Raw genomic sequence first — 26802 nt, forward strand, 5'->3', positions numbered from 1 at the left:
TGAGCCACAGCAGGGAATTAGAGTGTTGGAAATATCAGAGGCCGCTGTCCCTCCGTATGCCCGAGTGTTCCCACGGTGATACAGCCTGTGACACCCGGCAGTACTCGCGGTCGAGATCCGGGGCCGCACCACTACAGGCAATCCCCACGGACTACTGGGAGCCGTGTGCAATACGTGTTTCGAATTAGAACGAGTGTGCGTTCTAGCACTGCCACTTAATCTCTGTGTGACACTGGGTCACATGAGGACAAAAATTCTTAACGCCTCCATCCCATGGTGCACTGTTGACTAAGAAGAGGTGGGTAATTGTTATCAGCGTGTTTTGCGTGCCAGACCCTGCTACTCAGGGGGGCCCACGTGGTGCTGTCCTGTGTCTCAGGTGATGCTGCTGCTGCTGATCTGTGGTCACATCTTGAGGACGCAAGACTCCAGAGCACTAGTAAGGGGAGGAGCCACTTATTCCCTGGACCATGGGTTTCTTCGGTCAAAGAGGGAGAGAATACTAAGGGAACACCTTGCACGGTCACCGCCTTGCTCTCCTCAGCAGGTAGAGCAGCTACGTTTCCCTCTCTTCCCACGATGAGGGCCCAGGGGCCAGGCATCCCAGTACCCCTGGAACCTGGGCAGAGTGGAGGGCATTCTTAGATCCCTCGATGTCAAAGGAAGAGTAGGGCAAACCAATAAAACTTCCTCTTTCTGTTCTGTCCTTCCGATACCCACAGGAAGGACACAGCAGTGGCTCTAGGCTTGGAAACTTGACCGTCCAATAGTGTGGGTCCTTCCCAAAGCATGGGGGTTCTTAATGCCTGACCAGGAAAACCCATCATGCTGACTGGCAATGGCTCCCACAGAACGATCAGAGATGTTTTAACTAAGATTTTCCTCCAGATAAAGAGACTAGTGCCAAGGTACTTACACAGGCTCCCTCATCCCCACCATCTAAGACCCTGATAATCACAGGCATCTAGACCACGCACGGAGGCCAGGTTGCCCCCATTCACACATTAATTCCACAAACAGCATTGAGCACTTACTATACGCCAAGCACTGTGCTGGAAGCTGGGAGGGCCAAGGCACAGTCCTTGGTTTCAGGAGCCCGTCATCTAGCAGAAAAGATAGACACAGAAACAAATTGTTACAATGCAGGAAACTCGGTCCTAGAGGTCATTTCAGTGTGCCCTGGGAGCCCTGAGGGAGAGCCTGAAACTGGCAAACGAGGCAAGGCCTGATGAGGTGGTGGTATCTAGGGTGAGCTTTGAGAGACGAGTGGGAATTCCCCAAAGAGACAAGGGGACAGATGTATCCACGTGAAGGGAGAAGTGAGAGCCCCAGGGAGGAGGACAGGCTGAGGGGTGCGAGGGTAGGGGGAGAAGCTGCAGGCGTGTTGGGCAGAAAACAAGGCCAGCAGGTGCGCAGACGCAGGACCGTGTGGGGAGAAAGTTTGGATTTGGCCCGGTCAGCTCTGGAGAGCCGGGAGACTTTAAGAGAGGAGAAGAGAGGGGAGACGGAGCAGATCTGTGTTTTAGAAAGAAGACCCGAGGCAGTAGCAAGGGTGCCCTGGGAAGGAGAACACCTGGGGCCCCGGGCGCCAGCTGGGAGGAAGGTTGTGTGACCATTTGTGACCAGGAAGTTAGGCCTCAGGCAAGCCCCTCACTCTGCTCCGCCAGTGACACTGATGCTCCCCCCCCCACCCCACCCCCCACCCCACCCCCGGCTCAGACATCCTCTGATCAACGGAGGCAGGCTTTCTCCATGCGCTCTGTGTGCAGGCCTGTTCGTGCTATTTAATTCCCCCAGCCCTGAGAGGTAGGGATTTTCACCCCATTCTCCAGAGGAGAAAACTCTGGAGTCACTTGGGGAAGATCACACAGCAGGCAAGTGGCAGAGCCAGGTTGGTTTGACTCCACAGCATTGCCCTATGTTTACCAGGCCTTTGAAGGACCCACACCAGGAAGGAGGGCCGTGGAAAGTTAAGCTTTCAGGCCTTCTAACAGCTGTACCAAACTTACGATTTGATTGTGATAAAGAAAAGTTCCACAAATCCTTGTCGTTTCTCCAACGACTCAGTTTTCATAGGAAATACCAAAAAAGAAGTTGCTGGCCACCCCCCACCCCCACCCCACCCTTTGTTTCTCTCTTCGGGTGTTGGTAACTAACCTCTGGCATCCACAGCACTGGTGGGGCTGGTTTGGCCAGTCTCCTTGCTGGGCTGGCTCCTTCAGCCCACTACCCCACCTCCATCCCTTAGACTCTTAGGAGCTGGTATCATTTGGAGCAGAGTTTCACGCCGGGTCCAGCTCCGGTCTGCACAACGGGATGGGAGCTCTCCTCCTCCGAGGCAGAAGCGACTGAGAAATAATCAGCCAACTGCTCCCAACCACCGTGGAGGCAAAGGTTCCAGAAGTGTGGCATTTTCCACTCTTGGCTGCTGGGCTTGTGGAGGCTGGTGTCAGATGAGAGGCTGGCCCTTGAGATTTGTTCATACCCCAGGATGCTGGGAGCTTCTATAAACTGTTTCACTGTCACGCAGAAGTCAGGCAAATAGGAAGTGACATTCTCTCTCATCTTCTCTTGACAAAAATCCACCTTGGATCCTGTTCCTACCGTCTCAATCCACAAGCATTTCCTGCTACAGCAGTGTATGCTCCACAGTGAAAAAAGCAGGCAAGTCTTTCCAGGCTCTCAGGGGTTTGGAGGCTTTCTGGGACCTACCTCCCAGCAGGGCAGAAGCAAGGGCAGGGAGAGGGAGAGCTCTGCAGGCTCCAGCAGCAGGTGGGGGCAAGCCTGGGGCTTACCGGGCTCCATGGTGGGAACACTTTGCAGGGCACAGACAAGGCCGTACACAGAGGTCATAAAACAAAATTTATCTTTAATTTGTAAGTGTCAACAGCAGTACAAAAGATGGAGTGATGACGACTAGATTAAGGGTAGAGAGGACAGTCTTGAGGTAAATGAGCATAAATAGGCAGGTTCTTATAGACACTCCCCTGAGGGGCCGGGGCCCCTTCATGGCATATACATTATCACCCAAAGATGGCATGTTTAACATATCAGGAAAGCACCTTGTGCAAAAAGAAAAAAAAAAGTAGCTAAGGTGCCAACGTACACCAGGATAGATAAAGACAGTGCGTCTTTCAATTTTGTCTTTTCCCTTAATTATGAGGCAGAGGAGGGGAAGACTTTGAAAAGTACCACTGAAAGATTATTCAATGTTGAGTTTTATCTCACGTCAATACTGCACAACGAAATCCAAGAAATGTGTGTATGCAACAAAGCTAAGAACAATGATTCATTCCTTTAAATTTGAAGATATTCTTTTTTCCCCCATTTCTTTAATCCTTAGCAAACTTTTTTTTCCATGATTAAGAGGAGAGTGTGAGAGAGATGTGATGGTAACCCTTAAGGTCATTTAAAAACTTTACACTGGACTGTACAAGATTTTTTTTTTGATAAATTATTTACATTTTCAGACTTTCAAACATATTCAAAGCAGCAATAGACACTAGTTTTTATGGTTTTTGTTTTTTTTGTTTTTCTAATTGCCCAAATAGTTACCAGCCATGGGCCAAGTAGGTACCTGCGTTATACATAGAATTTCTACAAAGAAAATCTGCAGTTAAATTTGCTCGAGGGTGTAGTGAATGCCCTTAGCATCGTTAAGGGCCACACCCGCAGTGTTGCACAGTACCTCAACAACAAGCCACAGTTGTCCCAACAGCCCTACACAAACTTTACACTTTGAAACAGCAGCCAGCATGTCAGTCCAGCATGTCAGTGAATTGTGCTGATTAAATTAACATAGAATACAATCTCACAATATACATCACAAACAAATTACAAGGTCGGGAAATAAAAGAGTTACAGTAAGATAAGTTATGTAGTAACAGCTTATAAGCTTGTCTAAGGTAATAAAAATTTTACATGGCAAATACAATAATGAATGAACATAAATGCTAAGCATTCTAATTTGCTACAAGCTGAAGAAGGGTACAATAAAGACTGCACTTTCCAAAAAAAAAAAAAAAAAAAAGCAAAAACACGTATGACAAAGGAAGACGAACGGAGAATGCACATGAGCAGATCTGCAATGTGCAGCATACAAAACAGTTAAATATTTGCACATTCCCCATACTCCAAGAGCACCAGCACTGAGGCCTCACCTTATGCTTGTGGTTCTTCAGGAATAAGAAACTACTGAGCAAGATATGTCACTGAGTTACCGTCAAGCGTTCATATAGCCACGGACTCCAATCGGAAGAGTATCTGAACTCAGCATTACCTTTCTGTCCCCCACCCCCACCCCCTCCTCTAGCCCTGCCCCAAAGGTACCAGCATTCCCACTATTTGTTCATGAGCTTTTGGAAAGCAATCTGTCCCCAGAAGGAAAGATGGGATGGGGATGAAAAGGAAATGTGCTTGCGTATCGATATTTGCAACGATATTAGCAGAGGGTTACGCTCAACAGTATATGGCATCAGAAACAGAACGTCATCAGCAGGAGTAACAGATAGAAGTTGTTTATTAAGGAAGAAGACATGTCAGGGGGCAGATGGCTTAAGGAAATGATGCAGGTGTTTCTGTAAAGGGACAGATGAGGTCATACAATATTATTATACTTTGAGAAGTGAGCTTCAGTGCCAACTCAGTCCTTGGACAAACGTGTACAAAATCAGGCAAGGCTACAGCAACCATTTTTGTCATTTTTCTCATTAGAAAGGAAGACCCAGTAATAATTTCAATACATTCCTCTAGCTGCATTCGTTGTAGTCGTTGGCACTTGGAACAGGACTTCTCATATGGTTTAAAACTACTAAGTGACTCTTTCTCCTTTCCCTAATGAGTAGGTCGAGGTCAGCTCTTTGCAGAATGAGTAAATTGGGAGAAGCAGCCTCTGCCTGTGGTGTTCAAGTGACCAGGCTGCCTTCCTACTGGGGGTAGATGGGCTTCCTCGGAATAATCCCTGCTTTCAGCTAGTGCCTGGTGCTCCTGGCTTGGGAGGGTGTGCTCCGAAGAAGCAGCCCGGCTTCATAAGGAAAAGAAAGAAGCCTTTAATTTCAGCCCTAGAGTGATCACACCCTTTTCAAACACCCCAGGCTCCAGTGGGGCTAATGTGCAGGGGAGGCCAGAATTTGACAAGCTCAACAGCACTGTGAGCCCACACCTCAATTTAGAACTTGGCCTGGGAGACTGTGTCAGGACCCTGGCATAATGAATCGGGCCTGAGGACAAGGCTGGCGAGTCTCAAACACCAAATGAAGCAGACTGATGTGCTCCTGGAAGACTGAGCTGAATACACGTGAAAACGACATAACTTTCTTACCTTCCTGGAGAAGGTACTGCATCGCCTCTGCCAAGGAAATAGAGAAACCGCCTGCCTGGCTGCTCCTGTCCATGGATTGACCTTTTCTTTCTCTCTCCCTTCCTTTCTCTGCCTTCCTTCCTTCTTTCCTTCCTTCCTTCCTTCCTTCCTTCCTTCCTTCCTTTCCCTTCCTTCCTTCCTGTCCCATATGGTCCATTTTTTTTTAGGAGAGGATTGTGCGCCAGTGTCCCTATCCTAAGTGACAAGGAAAATCCTGATCCTGTAAGTTCTTTAACAACATGGAGATGGTTTTTCTTTGATGTGAAGATACTGTGAAATAGGAAGCACTGAAAACAGTTGATTAGCATTCTTTAATCTAATTGGCATGGTAGGACTTTTATTAATGGTCAATCTCGGAGGCATTCATGCTTCTTGCTAGTAAATGGTCACAGAACTACCTTAGAAGATTTATGTGGATTTACAAAAGCAAATTGACTCTTCCCCAGCTGTACTGGAAATTTAGTATAATCAATTCATCGACTTTCTATGAGAAAAAAATAAGTAAAAGTCTGAGCCTGTGGACAGTGGGTTCTAAACTGCCTGGGAACCCGAGTGAAGGGTTTTGCTTCCCCAGCTGCGGGTGGAACACTGCTCTCTCACCGCGGCTGCTAGTTCACTATCCCCATGAGGTACACTGACTCGTCAACTTCTAGTCTGGACCAAGGTATACGGAGAGAGAACAAAAAGGAAATACGTAACTTATATTTCACTACGTATTCATGAACCAAAAATAAATTCTATTTCTATGTTATATTTACACAATTAGAAAAATCTAAAATGAGATGGTAGAGTCATAAAAACTTTGTTTAAGCCCCACTGAAAATAAAACGAAGTGATCCCTATGATTGTCATTCTTAATTTCCATGGATATTTAGAGCCAAACTTGGCTAATAAATAGAGTAAACTGCTTATGCACAGAATTTAGATTCAAATACAGCATCGCCGTTTGACCCAATGAAAGAGACGTTTACAATCAGATCATTCCTGAATAGCCTTCACTTTTAAGAACATGGCCAGAAGTGACTGCACCCCAGTACTGAGGCAGAGCTGGAGCTAAAACAAAGTGTTCATACACACATGTATTTTGCATAAATAAATGAAATAACAAGACATAAAAATGACTCAAATCCGGCAACTGTGAGGCAAGCCCACACGAGTCGAAACAGATGACTTTTGTTCGTGTAGTTTTCGTACAAGTTTCACATTAGTCAGAAGTGATAAAAAATACCATTTATATCCAGTGCTTATAACACTTACGAAACAACATCTGTGAGTGTGTGTGTTTTTTGTTGTTTTTTTTTCTTTTTCTTTTTTTTTTTTTTTTAACTACAAGCAAAATCAAGTTTCAGTCCTAAAGAACAGTCCTTTGTTCTCCACCAGCCCAGAATATTATTTTGGCATGGTCATAAAAAACAAACAAAATTAACCTACTATTCTAAATGTTTGCCTTTGTGCAAAATTAATTACATACAATACAATGCTAGCCATACAGCACTCTACCTATGCGACAAAATAAAAAAGGAAGAGAGAGGAGGAGACAGCAAACGCAAGAGTCCAAGAGAAAGGAAAAAACGTTGAGAATGAAGCGAGGAGGAGAGGTATATATAATCAACAGAAATCAGTAAAACAATAATAAATATTCATTTCTTTTGAGAAAAAAATGACCTCCTCCTCATTTGAAATAAATGTACAAAAACAAAGTTCCAATCCCCAACCAATACTAAGAACAAAACATTCCTATCAGTACCTTAATCAGCTTATGGAGAGCACTCCCAGCTAATGACATAGCCAGTAACATCTTGGCTAGACCTATTTATTGCTATTAGGTATGGCCTTGAGCACTCTTTAAATAAATATGAAGGTACACTATTTTCTTCCAAGTGACAAAATGGCTCAAGAAATCTGATGGGGCCGTTCCTATGTCCTGGTGGTGAGATTCTGGGTTGTCCCATGAAGTGAACTGTCCCATTAACTGACATTTTCCCATTGAACCACTCCGGGTGAGGCCCTCCCCCACCCCACAGACAGTCAGTCCTGGTTTCAGGAAGGTCAAAATGGCATGGCCGAGCTCCCTGGAGTTAGGAGATGGGGAATGAAACCTCACTGCCTCCCAGCCCATCAGCACATCTCCAGAGAAATCCTTGTGTGACCAGTGCAGTTACTCTGGTTCACAGGGAGGCATGCCCCCCATGTGGCCATGGATGGAGGGAGGGAGTGAGCCAGAGGAGCTCAGCTGCTGCCCCAGAAGTCGTCCGTTCCCCAGAGTTAACAGTAGGAACATCCCATATAGGGAATGTATTTCCCCTCCTTCTCCTTCCCTATGGTTTTCTTTCATTCTCTGGATGTATCATGACTATTTGCCTCTATCTTTGCCTGGAGGCTGTCATGTGGCTTCTTGCATCCTGGGGATTTTGCAAAAAAAACCCAAAAAACAAAACAACAACAACAACAACAAAAAACTCCCGAGATGCACCAGATGTGACAAGGCAACTCCATGCGAAGATGCCAGCCCGTGACAGCATCACTGTAGCCTCCTCCATGGTCCACAACCTTGGGTTTTGGGTTTGGCTGCAGGACTCTCCTGCCTGGCGGTCACCACTGCTGACCCTTGCTGCTGAATGGCATTTTGGGGAAACACCGCTGACGCAGATCCTACCACTGCTGCTCAACTGAATTAGAGGGGATTCTGGCAAAGCTTCTGAGGTCACAGAGAACCTCGGGGGCATATCTGTTGAAGTGTAAGACCTTATACCTGTATCCAAACACACAGCCCTGCAGCCAGATATACGTTTACATTGAAAACCAGTAGAAGTATTGAATAGTATCTTGTTTCAGAAATGCGTCCAGATGCGCTGGGGACATAAAATCACTGTGTGCATCTTTTGTGTCTAGCAGGAGAAGGAGGTGAAAGGGGCTGAAAAGGTCTTCAGGAAAGGAGGGTGAAAAACAAGAATTATTAAATTAATGCCACAAACATTTTTTTTTTTTTTCAAATAAATAGTAAGTGGACCCTTGACATTCTGGAATGAATAATTTAAGAGAAAACGTGTTAAGACTGAATGTCAGGGTTAAAAGGCAAAGGGATAATGGATGTAGTGAGAGGTGGTCTCAGGCAGAGAAGACCACCAGGTTGGTATCTGGTGTGGTGATCGCTCTGGTGCGCGCGCGGTATAACGCGTCACACGTGGATGGCACGTCAAGAGGCAAACACAATTGGGTACCTGCACTGTGGCAACCTTGTTCATTCCTTACAATATCTTGTCTCCAGATTCCTGAGTACTTTACCATTTTCTGGAAAAGAAAAATGTGTGGTTTGTTGTGTTATCTTAAGATGCCAAAGATTGTCTAAGACTTTGCAGTGTCTCCTTTAAGACTTTCAAAATATTAAGATTCAAAAGTTATGAAAAAGTTTGGCACATTCAGAGTTGAACTCTACACGTGGAAACAATGGAATTCTGAGGCCTTTTGAATATGCTCTGCACGCAGCTGCGCACGCTGTGGACTGGTTCTGTTTCACGATAGGAAATCCTTAGTTGTTCTCTAAAAGAATTCAGAATAAAAACACATTCACAACCTGTAGGCCGGCACAGCATACCTGAGTGAGAATGTTTAACCCCATCTAAAACAGTAACTTAAACCTTTATCAACATCCAAAAGAAAAAAAAAAAAAAAAGTAAGACAAAAATATAAGACTTGTAAGACAGCTATGGGTTGAGATAAGTTTTCAAGTCCTGGTGTCTCATATTTAATATGTCTTCACCTAAATTAAAAAAACAACAACAACAACAATAACAATAACGACAAAAACTCAAGTTCATGAAAAATCAGGAAAAACTTAATCTGTCTCACACTTTACGAAACAATTAAGACCATTCTGCTGATGTAATTGTGGAGCCACAAATGCATGCGGGCTCTTTAAGAACTTTTTGTTGGGGGAGGGGAGGTGAAATGTCAAAGTATTTTAATTCAGCAAACAAACACTCCTCAGTTGGCACTGACAGCTTCCGGGGCTTCATTTTCACTGCTATAGTCTGATTTGGGGTCATCTTCATAGTCGTCATACATTTCCATTTCATCCTCTCCATTAATCATTTCGTTTCCAGCTAGGCTTCCGCCGTCTGTCTTCATACCATAAGTGCTCTGGATGACTGGGAGGCTGGGCTCTGGGCTGGCCGAGGTGCTAGAGCAGTCAGATGTCATCTGAGGTGACGGTGTGGTAGTTGCCATAGTAATAGCACCAGGATACACAACACCTGTTCCTGTGGTGATTGGAATCTGAGGCTGTTGCCTGTATAGATTCAAAAAATAAAATGAAACAGGGGGAAATATCTGTATACACGTTCTTCCGTGTGGCATTGGAATTCATCTCCCACACATTCCAAAAGGGGGCTCTGTTGACATTCTAAGCACATGACAAAACGTGACAAAGGTGCTCCCTGGAGGAGTCCTGCAAATCGCCCAGATGCTACGGTTGGGCAGTAAGCAATACAATGGAGCAACTTATTGATGGTCTCGAAACCTAAAAGCAGGGTTCTTACAGCATTACAAATATGGCAAAGCTCGACTAACACTTGGCATTTGAAGTGCATTTGAAACAAATGCTGTAGTCAATTCCACAAAGTTACATGTGAGATCATTTCTTAAGATCCGCAGCATTAGACATATTTTAATGACACCGGTAAGCAGGCTTGTGTCTCCACCTTGGCTTGAGAACTGTACAAAGGGAAGATCAAGACGAGAAAGGATCAAGTATGTCCCAGGGAGTCAGATTTAGCAAAGCATAGATTTGGTATCCATGCAAATATCTACCTATTTCTGTGGCTGAACTTGTAAGGATGCTCCTTTAAGGAGCTTCTATTTTCATTATCATGGAAGGATCATGTTGGATGTCTGGGCTGGAGCTGGGTTGGAGGAGTCAGGAGTGAAGTGCAGGGAGCCTATCAGAATAACACCCATTGCCTCATCCTGGATGCCAGCAGGTGCCAAGGCCGGGTCCCAATGGTACTCTAGTTCAAATACACTTACCAAACCCTTTATGAAGGTCAGTTTCTCCCTCTACAGGGACACATGGCTATCTGCCTCTCAATCTCCCTTGAGACGTTGTAATGGGTTGAAAGAATTGAAGACCTACTACCTAGCTCAGAGACTATGACTGAAACAATATTCTCACGGGTGAAATGCTTACCAAGTGTTCCTCGGCCTTAATGGACAGTAATTACAATTTAAACTCATTTCATAGAATTTGAGTCTATGAGCGTGAAACCAGTATTTTCTGAGGTGTCTCTATGCATGGATATATATTCCTCTATCTTCTCCTTCAGGCAATCAAAAAATCACCATAAGCGTCATAAAAAAATGGATCAATATCAGGTGCTTAGTATCAACTGGGTACTGGCAGGCTCCTTTCTGATGACTATCCTTTCTGAGCTTCAGTTTCCAGATATTTATGAGAGCTGGGGTCAGGGAAGTCTTGGAAGGTCCTCTCACCTTTTAACACTCACGACACTTCAGGCCAGTCCTTCACTTGAATGGTTCTTACGGACCCTCTAAAATATCATTGAAACTCTCTAACCACCTCAGTCTGACGGAAAAATACCCTCAACCCATGAAGAAGTGGCTCAGTTACCAGCGATTCTTTGACATGTCCAGAGTAATTTTCTCAAAGAGCCCTGCATGTCTTCCAGCCTGGTCAAAGGAAAAATGATGGAGATGACCTAGAATCACTCGGAGATACCTGATAATGCTATCTTTGACAACCTCTTCCTATCCCCAGAAGGCATAATCTGGATTCCTTAACCTCTGACCAACATAACATAGCAGACACTTTCATAGCAAATATTACCTTATTCAACTAACATGACGACCCCATGAGGTACTGTCATGCCCACTTTACAGAGGAAGAAAATAAGGCCTTGCTTAAAAGCAAGCAATAACCAGCAGCGGCAGCCTTTGAATCTAGGTCACCTGACTTGAATTCTATCACTCTTTCCTTTATAGATATTCAATACACAAACACACTATGCTCAGTATGTCTCATAAAAATTCCCGATTTCTATAGAGCCTGCCTGTACCCAGTTGATACTAAGCACCTGATGTTGATCCATTTTTATGAGGCTCATGGTGATTCTTTGATCGCCTGAAGGAGATGATAGAGGAATACATATCTATGCATAGAGACACCTCAGAAAATACTGGTTTCACTCTCATAGGATCAAATTCTAAAAACAGAATACGTCTGCTTCCTAACTTTTGGGCAAATTAGCACAAATTAAATTTCATGCTAGCCTGCCCAAGGCAGGGAATGCCTTATTAAATTTTTTACTGAACTTGGATAATTGCAATGAAAATATTTTTGCCTTAATCACCTAATGAGTGTAGAGTAAAAACTTTTATTGCAATATTAACCCATTTTACAGATTTCCCGATTTGGTGAGCTAATCTATAACATAAACTCTACATACCATGCACCAACTACCAAGTGGTAGTTTCTTTTCATAAAGGACATTTTCTTTTCAGAAAGAATAGATGGCCAGTTTTGCAGTATTTTACAATCAAAATATCTAGATGTAGTTATTTACTAAATACATTTGAACTGAGCTCCTATTAAGTGCTAGGGACAATGACTAGATATTTTCACATTATCTTCGACCTTCACAATAAGCCTAAGAGGCAAATATTACTTCTCCTCTTTTATTGATGAAGTAACCAACCAAGTTGGTTGGTTTAAATGGTTGGAAAAGTTGGAGAGTTTAAACGGTTTGTCCAAGGCCATATACATACCACAGCCAGGAGCTGAACCCTTTCTTCATGTTGCAAATTCTCCACTGGATATCGAGACAAGGGTGAGAATGGCAAGCTCACACACGATCAGAAAACTATTTAGCAATATGAATCAGAATCAAACTCTTCTAAACTGGGCTCCACATATTTAACAGTACAGTATTTGGACATTAAGTCGGTAATGGAACATTAAAAACAGACAAAGAGACAAACAAAACATCCATATTACTTATTTTCTGTGGTGAGGCACATGATATTCAAAAGCCTACTACTGGTGGTAGAGAGATACCAGACTAAGTCACCCACTGACCCCCTATGTACTTACTTCTTGCCTGGTCAGCCCCCCTCATTCCTTAACGATGTTAGCTCCTGGCTTACTGCCACTGGCTCTCCAACATTACTCCTGCCGTAATTCTTGATGTCTCACTATCTACAAAAGTGGTAATTTCAACACCCTGCTCTCTCAATTTTGTGACCTCCTCTCTGCTGTGATGATCTGGCCTCCTCCCTATATCAGCAGACCTTGTCATTTCCAGCTGTAACCCCACCCTAATTTCTATTTAAAAATTTTTAACGTTTATCTATTATTGAGAGACAGAAAAAGAAAGAGCCCAAGCATGGGAGGGGCAGAGAGAGGAGGAGACACAGAATCCAAAGCAGACTCCAGGCTCTGAGCTGTCAGCACAGAGCCTGACGCGGGGCTCGAACTCACAAACCGTGATTTCATGACCTGAGCCGAAGTCAGATGCTAAACCAACTGAGTCACCCAGGCGCCCCCCTAATTTCTATTTTAAACATCCCACTGTCTGACCACCACATCTTCTCTTTCTAGTTTTCTTTCTCTAGAAGAACAATTCAACAATTCTCCCACCTTATGAGCATCTACAATTCCTTGATCTCTTCAACCAATTTTCACTGCCCTTCTCTCTCCCTCTTGTGCCTTGACTTTATCTCTTTACCCAATATCAATTCTGTGGTTAGTCACTATCTTGTACATACTCTCTCCTCTTACATGGCAAATCTTGAACTCCCTGCCTACTTGTGACCACTCCCACACAGCTGAACTTGGCTGCAGAAAGCACATTTCCATGATTACTAGTCTGAATTTTTGAGCATGAATTTTAAATTGGTCTCTGGTGCTGTTCAGCCATCATGTTGTACTATTTCCTAAGCCACTCCTTCTTCTACTCTCCTAGATAATCAGTTCATACCTTCTCAACTCTCCTCAAATGTCCAACTTCTCCCACATTCTCACTCTCAGTTGATGACCTGACTTTCCATTTCATGGAGACATTAGAAGTAATCAGAAGAAGTTTTTCAAAAGCTCCCATCATCACATGTACCCATCTACCTCTGTTTTCCTAACTCTCTGCCTGCCTTTCTGTATTTTGAATGAACTCATAATCCAATGGGAGGCCAACCCTTTCGTGTGTGCACTGAATCTCTGTTCTCACTAAGGATCTCTCTCCAGTAATTGTCTCTCCCATCTGCATGATCAATTTTCCCTCTTTCCTGGATCATTCCCATTGGCACATAAACATGCCATAATCTCTCCCACTTTAAAAACAGAAAACAACAAAAACTCTCTCTTGACTCACCCGAATCCCCCTCCAGCTACTGCTCTATTTCTCTGATCTCCTTTAAAGCAAAACTTTTTTGAAAAATTGTGTATATTCACTCTCTCCATTTCTTCTACTAAATTCTTAAGTCTACTTCAATCACTCCCCAACACGTCAATGAAACACAGCTTGTAAAGGTCACGCTACCAATGATCTTGTGTTGTTAAATTCAAAAGTCAGTTCTTGGTCCTCATCTTACTTGACCTATGCCATGAGCAGCATTTGACCACTTTTCCCCTTGTGGGAACCGCTTTCTTCCCTTGTCTTCTGGTCTTCTCCTATCTCATTAGCTGCTCCTTCTAGGTCCCTGGATGCACCCTCCTCATCCTCATCAACCTGACATTTAAGCTCTGAAGTACCCCAGGACCTTTTCTCTATCTAAATTCATTCCTTTGGTGATCTCGTCCATTTTCCACAGCTTCGAATATTATCTAGGTGCTGATGACTCTCAAATTTGGATGCCCGGTAGGCACTACATTCCTAAATTCCAGAGTCATGTATATATATAACTTCTTATTCAATGTGGATGTCAAACTACCATCTCAACCTTACAGATGTGAAACTGAACTCCTGATCATTCTCCATAGATCTGCTCCTCTCGTGGCCTTTCTGATCTTAGTTAATGATTGCTTCATCCTTGGCTGTTTGAGCCAATCCCTGGCAACCACGTGTCTCTCAAATGCTATATCCAATCCATCAGCAAATCCTATTAGTCTGCTATCAGGAATATATCCAGAATCCCTCCACTTCTTGTTCCCTCCACCTTTACAGATCTGGTCCAGGCCACTGTCAACTCTAATCTGGTTTATTGTAAAAGCCTGCCTCCTTATTCCAGCCATGCCTCCTTCAGACAATACTCAAGATGGCAGAAAGAATGACGTTTTTAAAACCCAAGTCAGATCAGAGTACTCTTCTGCCTATGACCCTTCAATGCCTTTCCACCTCACTCAGGGTCAGATTCAAAGTCTTCACAATGGCTGAAAGTCCTTTCACAGTTTGACTCCCTACTACCTCTCTGACATCTGTTACTTTTCCTTCCTACCTATGCTGCTCCTACCACTCTGACATCATTAATTCTTGAAAAAGCCAATCACAACCTTCCCTCCAGACCTCTGCAGTTGCTGCCTTGTTTTTCTCCTAGAGACCCATGCAGCTTGCTACCTCACTCTGCAGGCCTTTGGTTCCAGTATGAGATTGTCAGTGAGGCTTTCTGTAGCCACTTTGTTTAAAATTATACTCCATCCCCTGAAATTCCCTACCTTTTCTCTACTTTGCTTTGTTCTAAGGTACTTACTACTATTTGATATTTATTTATTGATTGATTGGTTGGCTGTCTGATTCCTCCCACCAGAACGTAAGCTTCATGAGGACAGGAATTTTCACTGATACAGCTCTAAAATTTCGGCAATGGCTGGACCACAGGAGGCACATTCCATAATGTATACATGCAATGGATGAATGAATGAATGAGTGAGTGAACTAGTGAATGAGGGGGAAAACAAATGACAAAGTTGGGTAACCTACTTAAGAGAAGAAAAAATATAATGAGACTAGATATATGAGAGGGAAGATAGTGGAGAAGGAATGTGAATATAACCATCTTTAAAGGCTTGAATGGCTGTCTTTATAAATAAGGAAGAGACTTACTCTAGAAAAGGGACCAAAGAAGAGGATTAGAACTGATCTACAAAGTAGCAGAAAGGTAGACCACATTTCAGTTAAGAGAAAAGAACTTGCTAGCATTAGGACATGTTCCACAAAGAAACCAGCTTCCTTGGGAAGTGGTGAGCTCTCTAGCCCTATAACAGTTCAAGCAGAACTTAGGGAGGACTCCTACAATGGTTGGCTACTTGAAGTACATGACTTCTGAGGCCCCTTTTAAGTTACCACTGATTCTATGGATGCAAAATCATAAGCTAACTATCATGCTGGTCTTGCTTTCTCATTGTTGTTACCAGCATAATAAAAGACTACAAAATCAAGTGAGCATGGCTAATTATAGTTGCAGTATCCTGGCTTTCAAGAGTTTCCAAAATATTGCCCCACCCTACCTCTCTTACTTTTCTTTACTGCCAGGAATAATTATTCCTAGGCTAGCTTCATTTTTTTACATGTTTAACATTTCTGCATTTCCCTCCATGTGTTCATGCTAATCTTTATGCTAAGACAGGAATCTTTACCTCTACTTTCCACCAGCCTGACCCTACCCAAACATCAGGTCCCCTTCCTCAAAAATGACCTATGGCTGGCCCTAAGGAATAGTAATCTCTTCTCTTCTGACCTTTACTTGCTCTGCTCCATAAAGTCAAAATTAGTACTTCACTATACATTGTGTGCAGCACTATGCAATGCATTCCCTCTGTGTGTGTGTGTGTGTGTGTGTGTGTGTGTGTATATACATATGTGTGTGTGTGTGTGTGTGTGTGTGTGTGTGTGTGTGTGTAACAAACTCTTATTTGCTAATATGTTTGTGTATGTGTCTGGTTTCTCTAACCACAGCACTCTCTGAAAGCTCACTGTGTACAGAATTAATGCCTCATGTACTGTATTAATTTAGTACAGTGCTGGGCACATCACTGGTTTCAAATAAGCCCTCACCAATTGACGGACCAATCAATTACAAAATGGAAAATACAGCCAGCGGGCTCAAGCTTTGTCTATCGGAAATTACTTTCCTAAAAAGCATTTTTCCTTCCTTTACAGATCAATTGCAAAGTCAAAATTCAAACACTGCAGATTTCACAAACAGGAATAGCTGGCAAGTATTGGGCTTTACAAATAATGAATGTGCACATCAAAACAAAAGTTGTAGATGTTTGTAAAAGTGTATACATGCAGCTGATATGAGCAGAGATAAGCTAAGAACCCCTCTTCCCAGCCCAAGTAGAGAATAAAGCTGACCCTGGTAGAGTTCAGCATTATTACATGGCTTCCAAATCACAAGAATATTTGTGGAGTACAGTTTAGCTTCACCAATCGCAAAAGCCAAAACCAAAACAAAACCCCACAAAAACCTACATATTAATTTGGCAAATTCCCCTTGTTTGCTGATCTTTCAGACTTTTACAGCATCTACAAATGAAGACAATGAGGTCTGTTTCATGAAGAGATAAGCCTACATGTTCTACATCTCTGTAGTTGATACTAGAGTAAGAAATGGAAATGATAGCAATCTTTTTATGCTGCCTATCAGAGATCCTAATCCAGCTTTCTCTACAGAGTTCCATACTGAAAAGAGTATGGCTAGCCTATGCTAATCAATTATGTTTATAAGTATCGTACAGGTTTGATTCAACCTCTTAAGGATTAAGATCAAAATGGCAAATGTTCAAATCACTTACAGCATAAGGCACTAGAATATAATTCTTTATAATATGAAATATATACTTGGCACGTAGCATTACTTTTCTAGAATAATAATAATAATAATATTTATCCTAAGTCAGGGCTTCCTATGTGCCAGACATTGTTTTAAGCAAGCACTTTAGATATATTAAGCTATTCAATCTTCAGAAAGGCCCAGTATTATAGGTATTATTGTCATCTCCACTCTATTTATGAGGGAATCGAGGTACAGAGAGTTTAAATAAGCTTCCCAAGGGCAAGTGGAGACTTCAGAGGAATAAAGATTGCTATGTAGAAGTCCCTAGAGCCAGGAATAGCAGATCTAGTATTTGAACCAGAACAGTCTGGTTCCGGAATTGACGTTCTTAACCACTATACTACACAGCCTCTGAACAATTTGTAGGCTCCAATTGAGAGGTATGTGTAATGGTGAAAAGGACATATGTTTCACATTCGCACTCACATAAGCCTGGTTTACATCTCAGCTGTGCAATTTACTTGGCTGTGTGGCCTTGGACAAATTATTTAACATCTCTGAACATTGTTGTTTTTCAACCACACAGAGAGGATGATACTGCTTGTCTTGTAATTATTTGTTGTATTCGCAATAATCTTTATGAATCACTCATCACGGTATACAGTATATGGTAAGTATTCAAAAAGTTATCATTATTACTCAAAAAGTAGCCCCAAATTTGATATTTTATAGTATCTGCATAATTCTCTATTAGTTCACAGGTAAATTATTGAATAAACCTCAAATAAATGGAAATGCATCTGGCCATAATTCTTTGGGAAAAGACAATGTTGTAGCTACATGTACCCTAATTAATATCATTTCAACATTAATAGTGCTCATCAAAATGATTAAAAGTTCTAATACTTAACCTGTCAATCGAAGGGGTTAAATCTAAGGCAAGAGCTAACCTTACTCCACTTCATATTATTGATAAATTTATTTCATAATAGCTGAGTAAAAAAAAAATCTACTAAAAAATTTTTAGTTGTATTGTCAATAAAATGCATGACAATGTTGAGCAATATACGTAATTTTGTTGGCTCAAAAGTTATGCATGTCTTTTCAAAATCAGCTATAAAAATTGATCTTACCCCCATTCTCTCAAGAAGTCAATAGCAATCTTTGAATTTCTTGTTTCTTTTCCCTCTTGTAATAACCTCACATCTAATGAAGACAAATTTCCAAAGATGAACCCCAGGGAGTTAATAATCTATCAAATACAACTACTTAAAAGAGAATATGAATCCTTAAGTAGAAATAATACCTGGCTTCACATTGCAAGTATTACCAAAGCTGGGCAGAGGAAAATACTCAGCACTGAAAATTAAAGAATAAGACATTCTGGTCACTGCCTGCACATCCGTAGCTCCATTCTATAGTCTTAAATGGTCCTTCCATAAAGGACCCACTGCACTACTGGAAACAGAATCCTTAGTCTCTAAATTTCAGAGCTCCTCTAATGCCATCATACACCACAACCAAAGGTTGTAGGCACTCTTTTTTCAAATAGCACAGCCAAACTCATAACTGTGCCAGAATAGGGCACAAAATAGAAATGTATTTTGAGGACAATCCCTCAGTCATTAGGCATGATGGAGGCAGAGACCTAGATTTAAACCTTTGCTCTCTCTGACCTTTTGGCAGCCACAGAACCTTTTCTTTACCTTATTTAGAGGATTATGTGATTTATATACCTAAAGTGTCTAGTGTGCAGTAGATCTTCAATAAAAGGTAGATGCTGTGGAGTTGTTTTAGTTGTTTTTTTTAAATTTTATTTTACATGCATTGCTGTGTGTTGAATTATTTTGATCCAGAGCCACTTCAATGTACCCTTTGATAAGGGGAAATAAATTAAATAGAGTTGCTACAGCTCATATTTTCAAATAATTATCAGCGACCTAAAATGGTACCTTTGACAGCCTTCCAGACTATGGCAAGAGACACCCATTACGTATCGCTTGATACATAGGGACATGACTGGAACAAACAGAGGGGATCGCAAAGGTTCTCAAACTTAAACTTTTGATTCTCTGCTCAAAAGAGATTGCATATGGTCTCAGAGACAGGATTAAAAGGAGACATTTATCACACAGTTAAAATAAATTTGTATTTTGTTTCATGTGACCCTACTTCCCAAAGTGCACTATGGATTGGTATTTTTTATAAATCGTCTAAATAGCCAGTAAATAGCCTACTTATATTGCATTGTATTACTGATGTTAAAAGTATTATTTTTAAAAACACAAACATTTACCATACAGAAGAATTCGATAAACCTACTTTGGCATATGTCATCATCTGTTAAGAGATTGAGATTCTCAAATAACAAAGTGGCTTAAGCCTCCCTTACCTTGCAAAAGTTCTGCCACAGAGTAAAGAAGTTCATTGACTATATGGTATGAAATAAAATATAGTTTTATTGTGATAGTAAATCTGTATTTAATAGTGATGATAGTGGTAAAATATCACCTTTACTGATATTGTACCAAGCACCATAAAAGTACTTCCAAAAACACTGCCTCATTGAATCCTCTCAACAATTGTACGACATCAGTACCACTATTCATTTCGTTTCACACACGAGGAAACAGAGGCTCAGAGAAGTTCAATAACTTGCCCGGGCAGGTGGCCCAGTGTTTGAACCTTGGTGGTCAAACTCCAGTGCTCCTCTCTAGAGCACTCTCACGTATGGCACAGATTCATGGCCCAGACCGCTTGCATTGGCGTGGTTTTTTTTGTTTTTGTTTTTTTTTTTTAATTTACTATTCCAAATTAATTTTATGCTTTAAATACATGCTTCTGAAACCAACTTTTTGTTCCATGAGGTTGTTGTCTTCAGTGTCTTTAAAACTAAGCAGGTCTTTACTTTTCCTCTGAGGCACATCTCTCAGCTCCAGGTGAGGCTGTCCCATGTGCCCTGGCGTGCGGCATAGCGCCTCATGGCTCCTCCCAGCTAACAGTGAGCCCAGCTGCCTCTAACTCCATTTCTCTCTCTCAAGCCCCGTGCCAAGTATCTTCCCAAGCTGACTGCAGCCGCGTCAGGCCAGTGCCTCCAGCAAGGTCCTCTGGTTTATCACCCCTGTGCCTCTAGGTCTGGGTGTGCTGGAACCTACAGGCGTCTGCATCCCCGCTTATCCCCATGGCTGTGGTTACAGAGGGCCTCTTTTAAATGCAGACAGCCAGTCAGCCAACTCGAAATTTATACCAGAAATCTATTACCTAATTTTTAAACAAAATGACATGAAATCAGACTTGAAGATATCAAAAACATGTCTAGTTTCTGATTTAAGCAAGAAAATCCGCATTGTTATTGCTTCCACCACAGAATAATTTACTGCAACAGGAGTTCTGGATCTTACGCCAAAAATGAGGTCCTCTAACCAATGTCAAGGCCAATTATCTTGTGGTAGATCCCACAACAAAAGCAGACTATTGTGATTAGAGTCAGAAGCACCACCCAGAGAAGCTGGAAAGCTTCTGGGGATTTCTTAAGGTTAGTTTTTATTTTTTCTCCCCATATGTCTGCTTAAATAAACTACCAGAAACATTGTGTGTGGGCACTGAACATCTAAGATTAGTTTGCGAGACAAGGAGAGGGGCGACCAGGTTTGTTTTGAGGTGTTGAGCAGGAGCCAGGCTGCAAGACCGTGCGCACGTGCGTGTGTGTGTGTGTGTGTGTGAGAGAGAGAGAGAGACAGAGACAGAGAGAGACAGAGACAGAGAGAGAGACACTGCAGAGATCACCACAGCCTAGTCCCTGGATAGGTCTTGATCTCCTTCCTTCCCCAATCTCCTTCCCAAATACACTGCCAGTAGCCATCCTGTGGTTTCCTAGTGGGAGGGGAAAGCCCAGGTGGCCACATTCAGGAACACTCACCCCACGGTAAAGAACTGCCTCATCTCCTGTCTCCGAGACCTCATCAGTTGCTTATATTCCCCGATCCGGAGCTTTTTGCCATCAACAATGCAGGTGCGTTTCGGTCGAGGTTTGTATTTATAGTTCGGGTACTTCTCTAAGTGGATCTTGCTTAGCCGGGCCTGCTCTTCATAGTAAGGTTGCTTCTCTTGGTTGGACATGGATTTCCAGCGAGACCCTAAACAAAAACAGCCGTTAAGTACCCAAGTGGTCAAGGCAACATATTCATGGAAACTACTGGGTATACCTTCCCACCGCTTTACTCACCTGTGGCTCTGGGTAGCTCCTACCACCGCATCCCACTGAGCCTCCCCAGCAGTCTTGTATAGACCATAGAGCAAAGAATAATTTTGTATATGGCAACATTTATTACATTATTTCTTTCAATGACTTAAAGCTGGTGCTACAAAAAGTGTATTATTTTAAAACATGTCTCTGCTGCTTAAAGATCGCCTCCTACCCCAATGTCCTTCCCCCATCTATTGGTCGTCTATCTCTCTCAAAGGGTGAAAAACTGAAACTTCCAAAGCATACTCTCAAGGCTGACAGGATTCTCAGAAAAAGCTCTCCCGCTTTCAGAGATTCAAACGTCTGTCAACTTGTCCAGGCATCTTTAGGGAAGCTACTTACTGAGAAGGTGTCGGCGGATGTTGGTATCCTTCCATATATAAAAACCCACTGTGCGCACTGTCTCCCCTGGCCTAGGGTAATTAAAAAGCCTAAACTCTACTTAAGTTCTAGCTTTCGAACCGGAAGGTACAGTTGGAATGATATATACCATTTTCAAGTACTACAAATGTTCATTCAGAGCTGTACCAATGACAGCACAAAAATTTTTAATGTGGTTTATAGAGGAAGAAGGAAAAGTATTCACTTCTCTAATATTGTTTATAAAGAATTACCTAAACACTTGACGAAGAAGGGATGTGTTTTTTTACATGTATCAAATTGCATTTTTGTGTGTCGCTGGTGAATAAAGCGGTAACAGCTGTGCTGACTGGATGTTAGCTAATCTTCAGTGGAGATTTTTCATACATAAACAAATGGAAAGTCGTACAAATCTTCTCTGTAGCCAGCAGTATCCTGGTCTGCTTTAATAGCACATCCATCCCTGTTCTTTCCTGATTGTTGTGCAAAAGTTGTGTAGAAAGTCTACACAGACAGACTTCTCCGTGTTCTGCTGACTCCCAGTAGCTTAAAGCCCCAGTTAACAGAGGATTCTTGGCACTCTTGAAATGCTTGTGCTTCAAAGTTTATATTTTAATGAATACACTTACTATATTCTTAATAATTTTTTTTCACAGGGTGCACACCAAGAATATAGATTCCCTACAGCTGCCAAGATGGAAACAGAGAGTTTCTATGCCCATCTGAGAGCTTACTCATGCTGCTACTAAAATGGCAAAAGAAGAAGAAGAAGAAGAAGAAAAAGAAGAAGAAGAAGAAGAAGAAGAAGAAGAAGAAGAAGAAGGAGAAAAGAAAATTTCAAAATTAGGTATCAAATTCAAGGACAGAGAAACTGATTTTCTTTTAAACGTCTATTAATTAGAAAAACAAAATTAACATGTCCATCAGGAACCTTTTGGTTTCAAAGGTACTTAAATTCAAAAGAATAATACTATCCCTGTGTATATCTCAGAAACTCTAAAAATAAAACCCTACCTAATTGTAGTGACATTTGGCATCCATCTTGAAATTCAAATATCTCAAGGAATAAAAGGGAAAAACTTACTTTTTAACATTTCACCACTATTTGATCTTATGTGTGTTTTAAATTTTCTTAGAGGTTACTGCCTCACAATGTCTCAGAATCAAGTTAAATTATTTATACAGTGACAAAACGTGTATTTGTGTATGTCCAGATCACTGATATTTACTAAGGTTAAATATTTATTGCTTTTGAACAAAACATTTAAAAAATGAAAACCACAGTTTAAGTCTGTAATGTTTTTCAGCTTCTTAAACGGCTCCCTTTGAGATTTTGTCACATCATGACAGCTTAAATAGAACAGTGCCTTCTGTGTTTTTTCTTTTTAAAGAGGAAACATGTTGACTGTAATGCTACATGTTGAATAAAATATGTTCAATATGTTGAACGTAATAATTCCAAACTGTATAATCTGCACTAGCAAGCTTTACACTAATAGAACGAGGTTTGAGTTTAATCCTGAGAAACGGGAGAATCACTCTGGCAATTTACCACAAAACGGGCCTCTGCCCTGTGGTCTATGTGTTCAACTCACTGCTATGAAATTTGAACTCGTCATATCTTATTAAAGTAAATGTAGTTTCATTTTACAAGTTTTAAAGTTATCATTAGAGGCACTGTTCAACACTCCATGAATTTCACACTATTTTGGGGCTCACCCTAGTTCCTGACGAGTCCTTTCAGAAGGATATATGAACCCAAGAACACTAAAGCAGAAAACTGTAGGATCTGTGAATGTTTCCAAGGTTTCGGAGCAACTTAGGGATTTAAGAAGACTGAATAAGAAAAGGAGATAAGGCTTGTCTCCACCAATCCGGTTTAGCAGTACCTTTCACAGTTGCCAAATTCACAGTATTAACACACTATAAATAGTTTTGTCTCTAAAATAAGTTTTTTAGTCAGTCCTTCCCTGGCACCTCGTGGATACACAACCCCTAAACCTAAATGCCACACTGAAGGGTGGGGGACACAGAGATGGTGACGAAGTCTCTTGTGGCAGCTTGCTGAGCTACATCTAACCTCTGCAAACCACGGTCTCCCTTAGGTGACAAGTTATGCCCCTGTTTTCCACTCTGGGGGGCACTCGATGGGTAGGAGGTCAGCATCAGCGACTGCACTCACCTAAGATTTTGCTAATGTTGGAGTTATGCATGTCGGGGAAGGCCTGAAGGATTTTCCTCCTCTCATCCTTCGCCCAAACCATGAAAGCATTCATTGGTCGCTTGATGTGTGGCTCGCTGCTGGCCCGGCTGCGGGCATCCCTGTAGACTCGTGCTTCAGCCACAGTGGCGCCTCCTGTTGGCCAACAATAATACTGCTGTAGTTTAGCTGCAGAGCCATTCATTGCTTTACTTCCTGTAATGTCAGGGCAGGAAGAACAAGATGGGTGCAAACATTATTATCTGAGTAACGTAACACAGCTTGCCGCCTGGTTCAGCTGTTTTCCCTACGCCCTTCTCTTCGTTTTAAGTGACCTCTTGGAAGAAGACAGTTTCAAATGACAATTCTATAGGCCCTTCTGATGGAGGCCTCAAAGACACACTGGGCAGAATTAATTTTGTATGTTTTGTGCACCTAGTACATTTTTACTACAGGCACTTGCAGGTGGTGATTGTGCAATGACTGGCATTATTTTATGGTAACCTTTCCTGATGCGAGTCTTCCCTTCAAAAGCAGGCTCTCACCTATCATCTTAGCCTCATTTGCCAAAAACCGCAGCCACTTCAAACTATCTCTTTACCTCAAATAGAATTCTCTTTCACAATATTGTGCCCTCTCCAGCACTCCTCTCGCTGCCTGGAAGCCCTTTCTACTCCTTCACTAGGTCCCACTAAGTCCCACTCATCCTTCAAGACCTAGTCACGTGTGGTGTGCTTCATGAATTAGCAAATTCAATAGAAAATATTAATTGAGCAATTACTATGAGTTAGGCATTATGGCAGCGGTTAGGGATGTAAAGGTAAATAAAAACAATCCCTGCGTTTAAGGAGCGCACAGATCAGAGGGGATATGGGCCCCAGGCAGTTATAATAGTGTGTGATAAATGCTGTAATACTGCAGTATACAGGGTACCAGAAGGGCATCAGACAAGACAGTCAGCAAATGCCTCTTAGGAAAGGTGAAGGGTAAGCTCTCTTGTGGAGGATGAATAAAAATTATCGCGTGAATAGGGGGAGGCAGACGGGAAGGGTAATTCAAGCCATTGGAGCAGCATTCACAATGACGTTCCCCAGGCTGCATTCGTTCCTTTTTCTTTTATGCTACATGAAATTACTTGTTTATGTAACTATCTCTCTCTAATCTTTCCACTCCATCCAAAGGAATATGAAACCCCTAAAGTTGGTGTTTCTGTTTTACTCATTCTTGTATCCCCGGGATTTCCCACATTGTAGATATTCAATAAATATTTATTAAGTAAAAGATTGGTTTTCAACTTATATGCAAACTAGTAGACTCAAAGGCATTTATTTCAAGGGTCCTGATACAGTTGTCTGCTGTTTAAGCATAGTCCTTTAACATTCCCCTATAAAACTCTATCTAAACCTCTGATATTTTATAGTTTCTGAAGGGATGACTCTAGCTAGTAACATGCTAGATTGAAAGTTCCTTGACAATAAGGCAGGAACTGGCTCTCCTTCAACTGCTGTCTCCCTAGGCTCTGGTGAAGCACTTGGCATATAGAGACTGAATTAGTAAAATATGTTAAATTGGTGAATGAGTAAATGAGTGAATAAATGAATGGACACAGCTCTTGCTTGTTTTCAAGAACGCTGCTAGTGTCACATACTGATATACGCTTTGCAGTGTGGCATCTACGACATATCCCCCTATAGATTGAAAACTTCTATAGTTAAACGTAAAGTGGTTCGACTGATGGCCTCAGCCAGGTTTTCTGCTGTATAAACAGGAAAGCCAACTCCCAAAAGTTTAGAAGCAAAATACACATTAAAACCAACATTTCCACTTTCTGGAAAAAGTAAAGCCTTTCAGCTCAGTGGAGTGATTATACAGGAACAACATGACCCAATCAATCTCTGGCCCTTCTACTCTATTTCTAGATACCTTGATTAAGTAGAAATTTGTTTGTGTCAGAGCTAGTAATAAATTAGAACATTAAAGTGCACTATTATTTGACAAATATGATCATCATTTATAGCAAACAAAAGACAGGATAAAGGGGCCCCGACTGGCTAATATTCTCAATTCTTTTCTAAACATGAAAGAGGGCAGAGGGGCCACTTTGCGAAGACCATGCAAAAATAATATATTTTATAAACAGCCCTTCTTTTAGGCCTACTAGACAGAATGATCCCTTACATGAAACGTCTCGGATCCCAAGATGCATAACTAATCTGCTACCTTTTTGCCACCATACCCACAGTACATTAATTTCATTTAAAATGCACTGACCATACAGGATAAATTGATTTCACTTTATATGGGTTTGACAGCCATGTTTATTGTGCAGTGAAATGTAGTGTAGCTTCCAGCTGACAATATCCATCAACACAGGGCAATATGCTGACTGCTGGGCCAGATGAAGGCATACATTACTCTGGAAGTGAAACACTCATTCAGATACGACAGTGTCTTCTCCTGAGGATCACCATGGTAATTTATGATGCCCTCAGTGCCATTAGTTTACAACTGACATGGATTCAGCAATTTATATACTTGCATGCATGCACATAAAAGGAGACAGGCTTGTGGAGAATGTCAGAGGCAAAAACATTTCAATAGTATTCTAAGGTAACTACTATGCCACAGGTGATTAACATTTGAGATTTGCTTTTACCGTCATAGCTTTCTCTCTACCTCTAGCAAAACCAAATAGTCAGCTTCCATTTATTTGTTCATTTAAAAGATGTATTTCATTGTGAATGGGAAGTTTTAGTCTCCTATGGACTGATGGAAATCATGGTGGCTTTTCAGACTCGGCTCTTAGTAGATCCTCTACTCCATACCAGTTGATTCTCTCAGACATGCCATACATATGCCCAATCTCTCTCCCTCTCATTCTGTACCTCAGTCTTAACAAACACTTCCTATTCTTCT

General features: G+C 41.9%; 1 protein-coding gene across 14 annotated transcripts in view; it reads right to left on the reverse strand.

Moving 5' to 3' along the window:
- Positions 1–2852: 2852 nt before the first annotated feature.
- The window catches only part of SOX6 (SRY-box transcription factor 6), a 377057-nt gene continuing 353107 nt past the window's right edge, over positions 2853–26802 (reverse strand). For 9 of the 14 annotated variants that reach the window (XM_042907313.1, XM_042907310.1, XM_042907307.1 and 6 more), the window contains 3 exons: positions 23869–24102; positions 21000–21216; positions 2853–9647 (listed from right to left, as the gene is read on the reverse strand). In XM_042907313.1, coding sequence (XP_042763247.1) covers positions 9344–9647; positions 21000–21216; positions 23869–24102 — 755 coding nt within the window. In that variant the 3' untranslated portion in view covers positions 2853–9343. The remainder of the gene's footprint in view (positions 9648–20999; positions 21217–23868; positions 24103–26802) is intronic. The other 5 variants (XM_042907314.1, XM_042907311.1, XM_042907315.1 and 2 more) reach the window with 1 other exon arrangement.

This window comes from Panthera leo, chromosome D1 (assembly GCF_018350215.1).
Source record: "Panthera leo isolate Ple1 chromosome D1, P.leo_Ple1_pat1.1, whole genome shotgun sequence".
NCBI classification, from domain to species: domain Eukaryota; kingdom Metazoa; phylum Chordata; class Mammalia; order Carnivora; family Felidae; genus Panthera; species Panthera leo.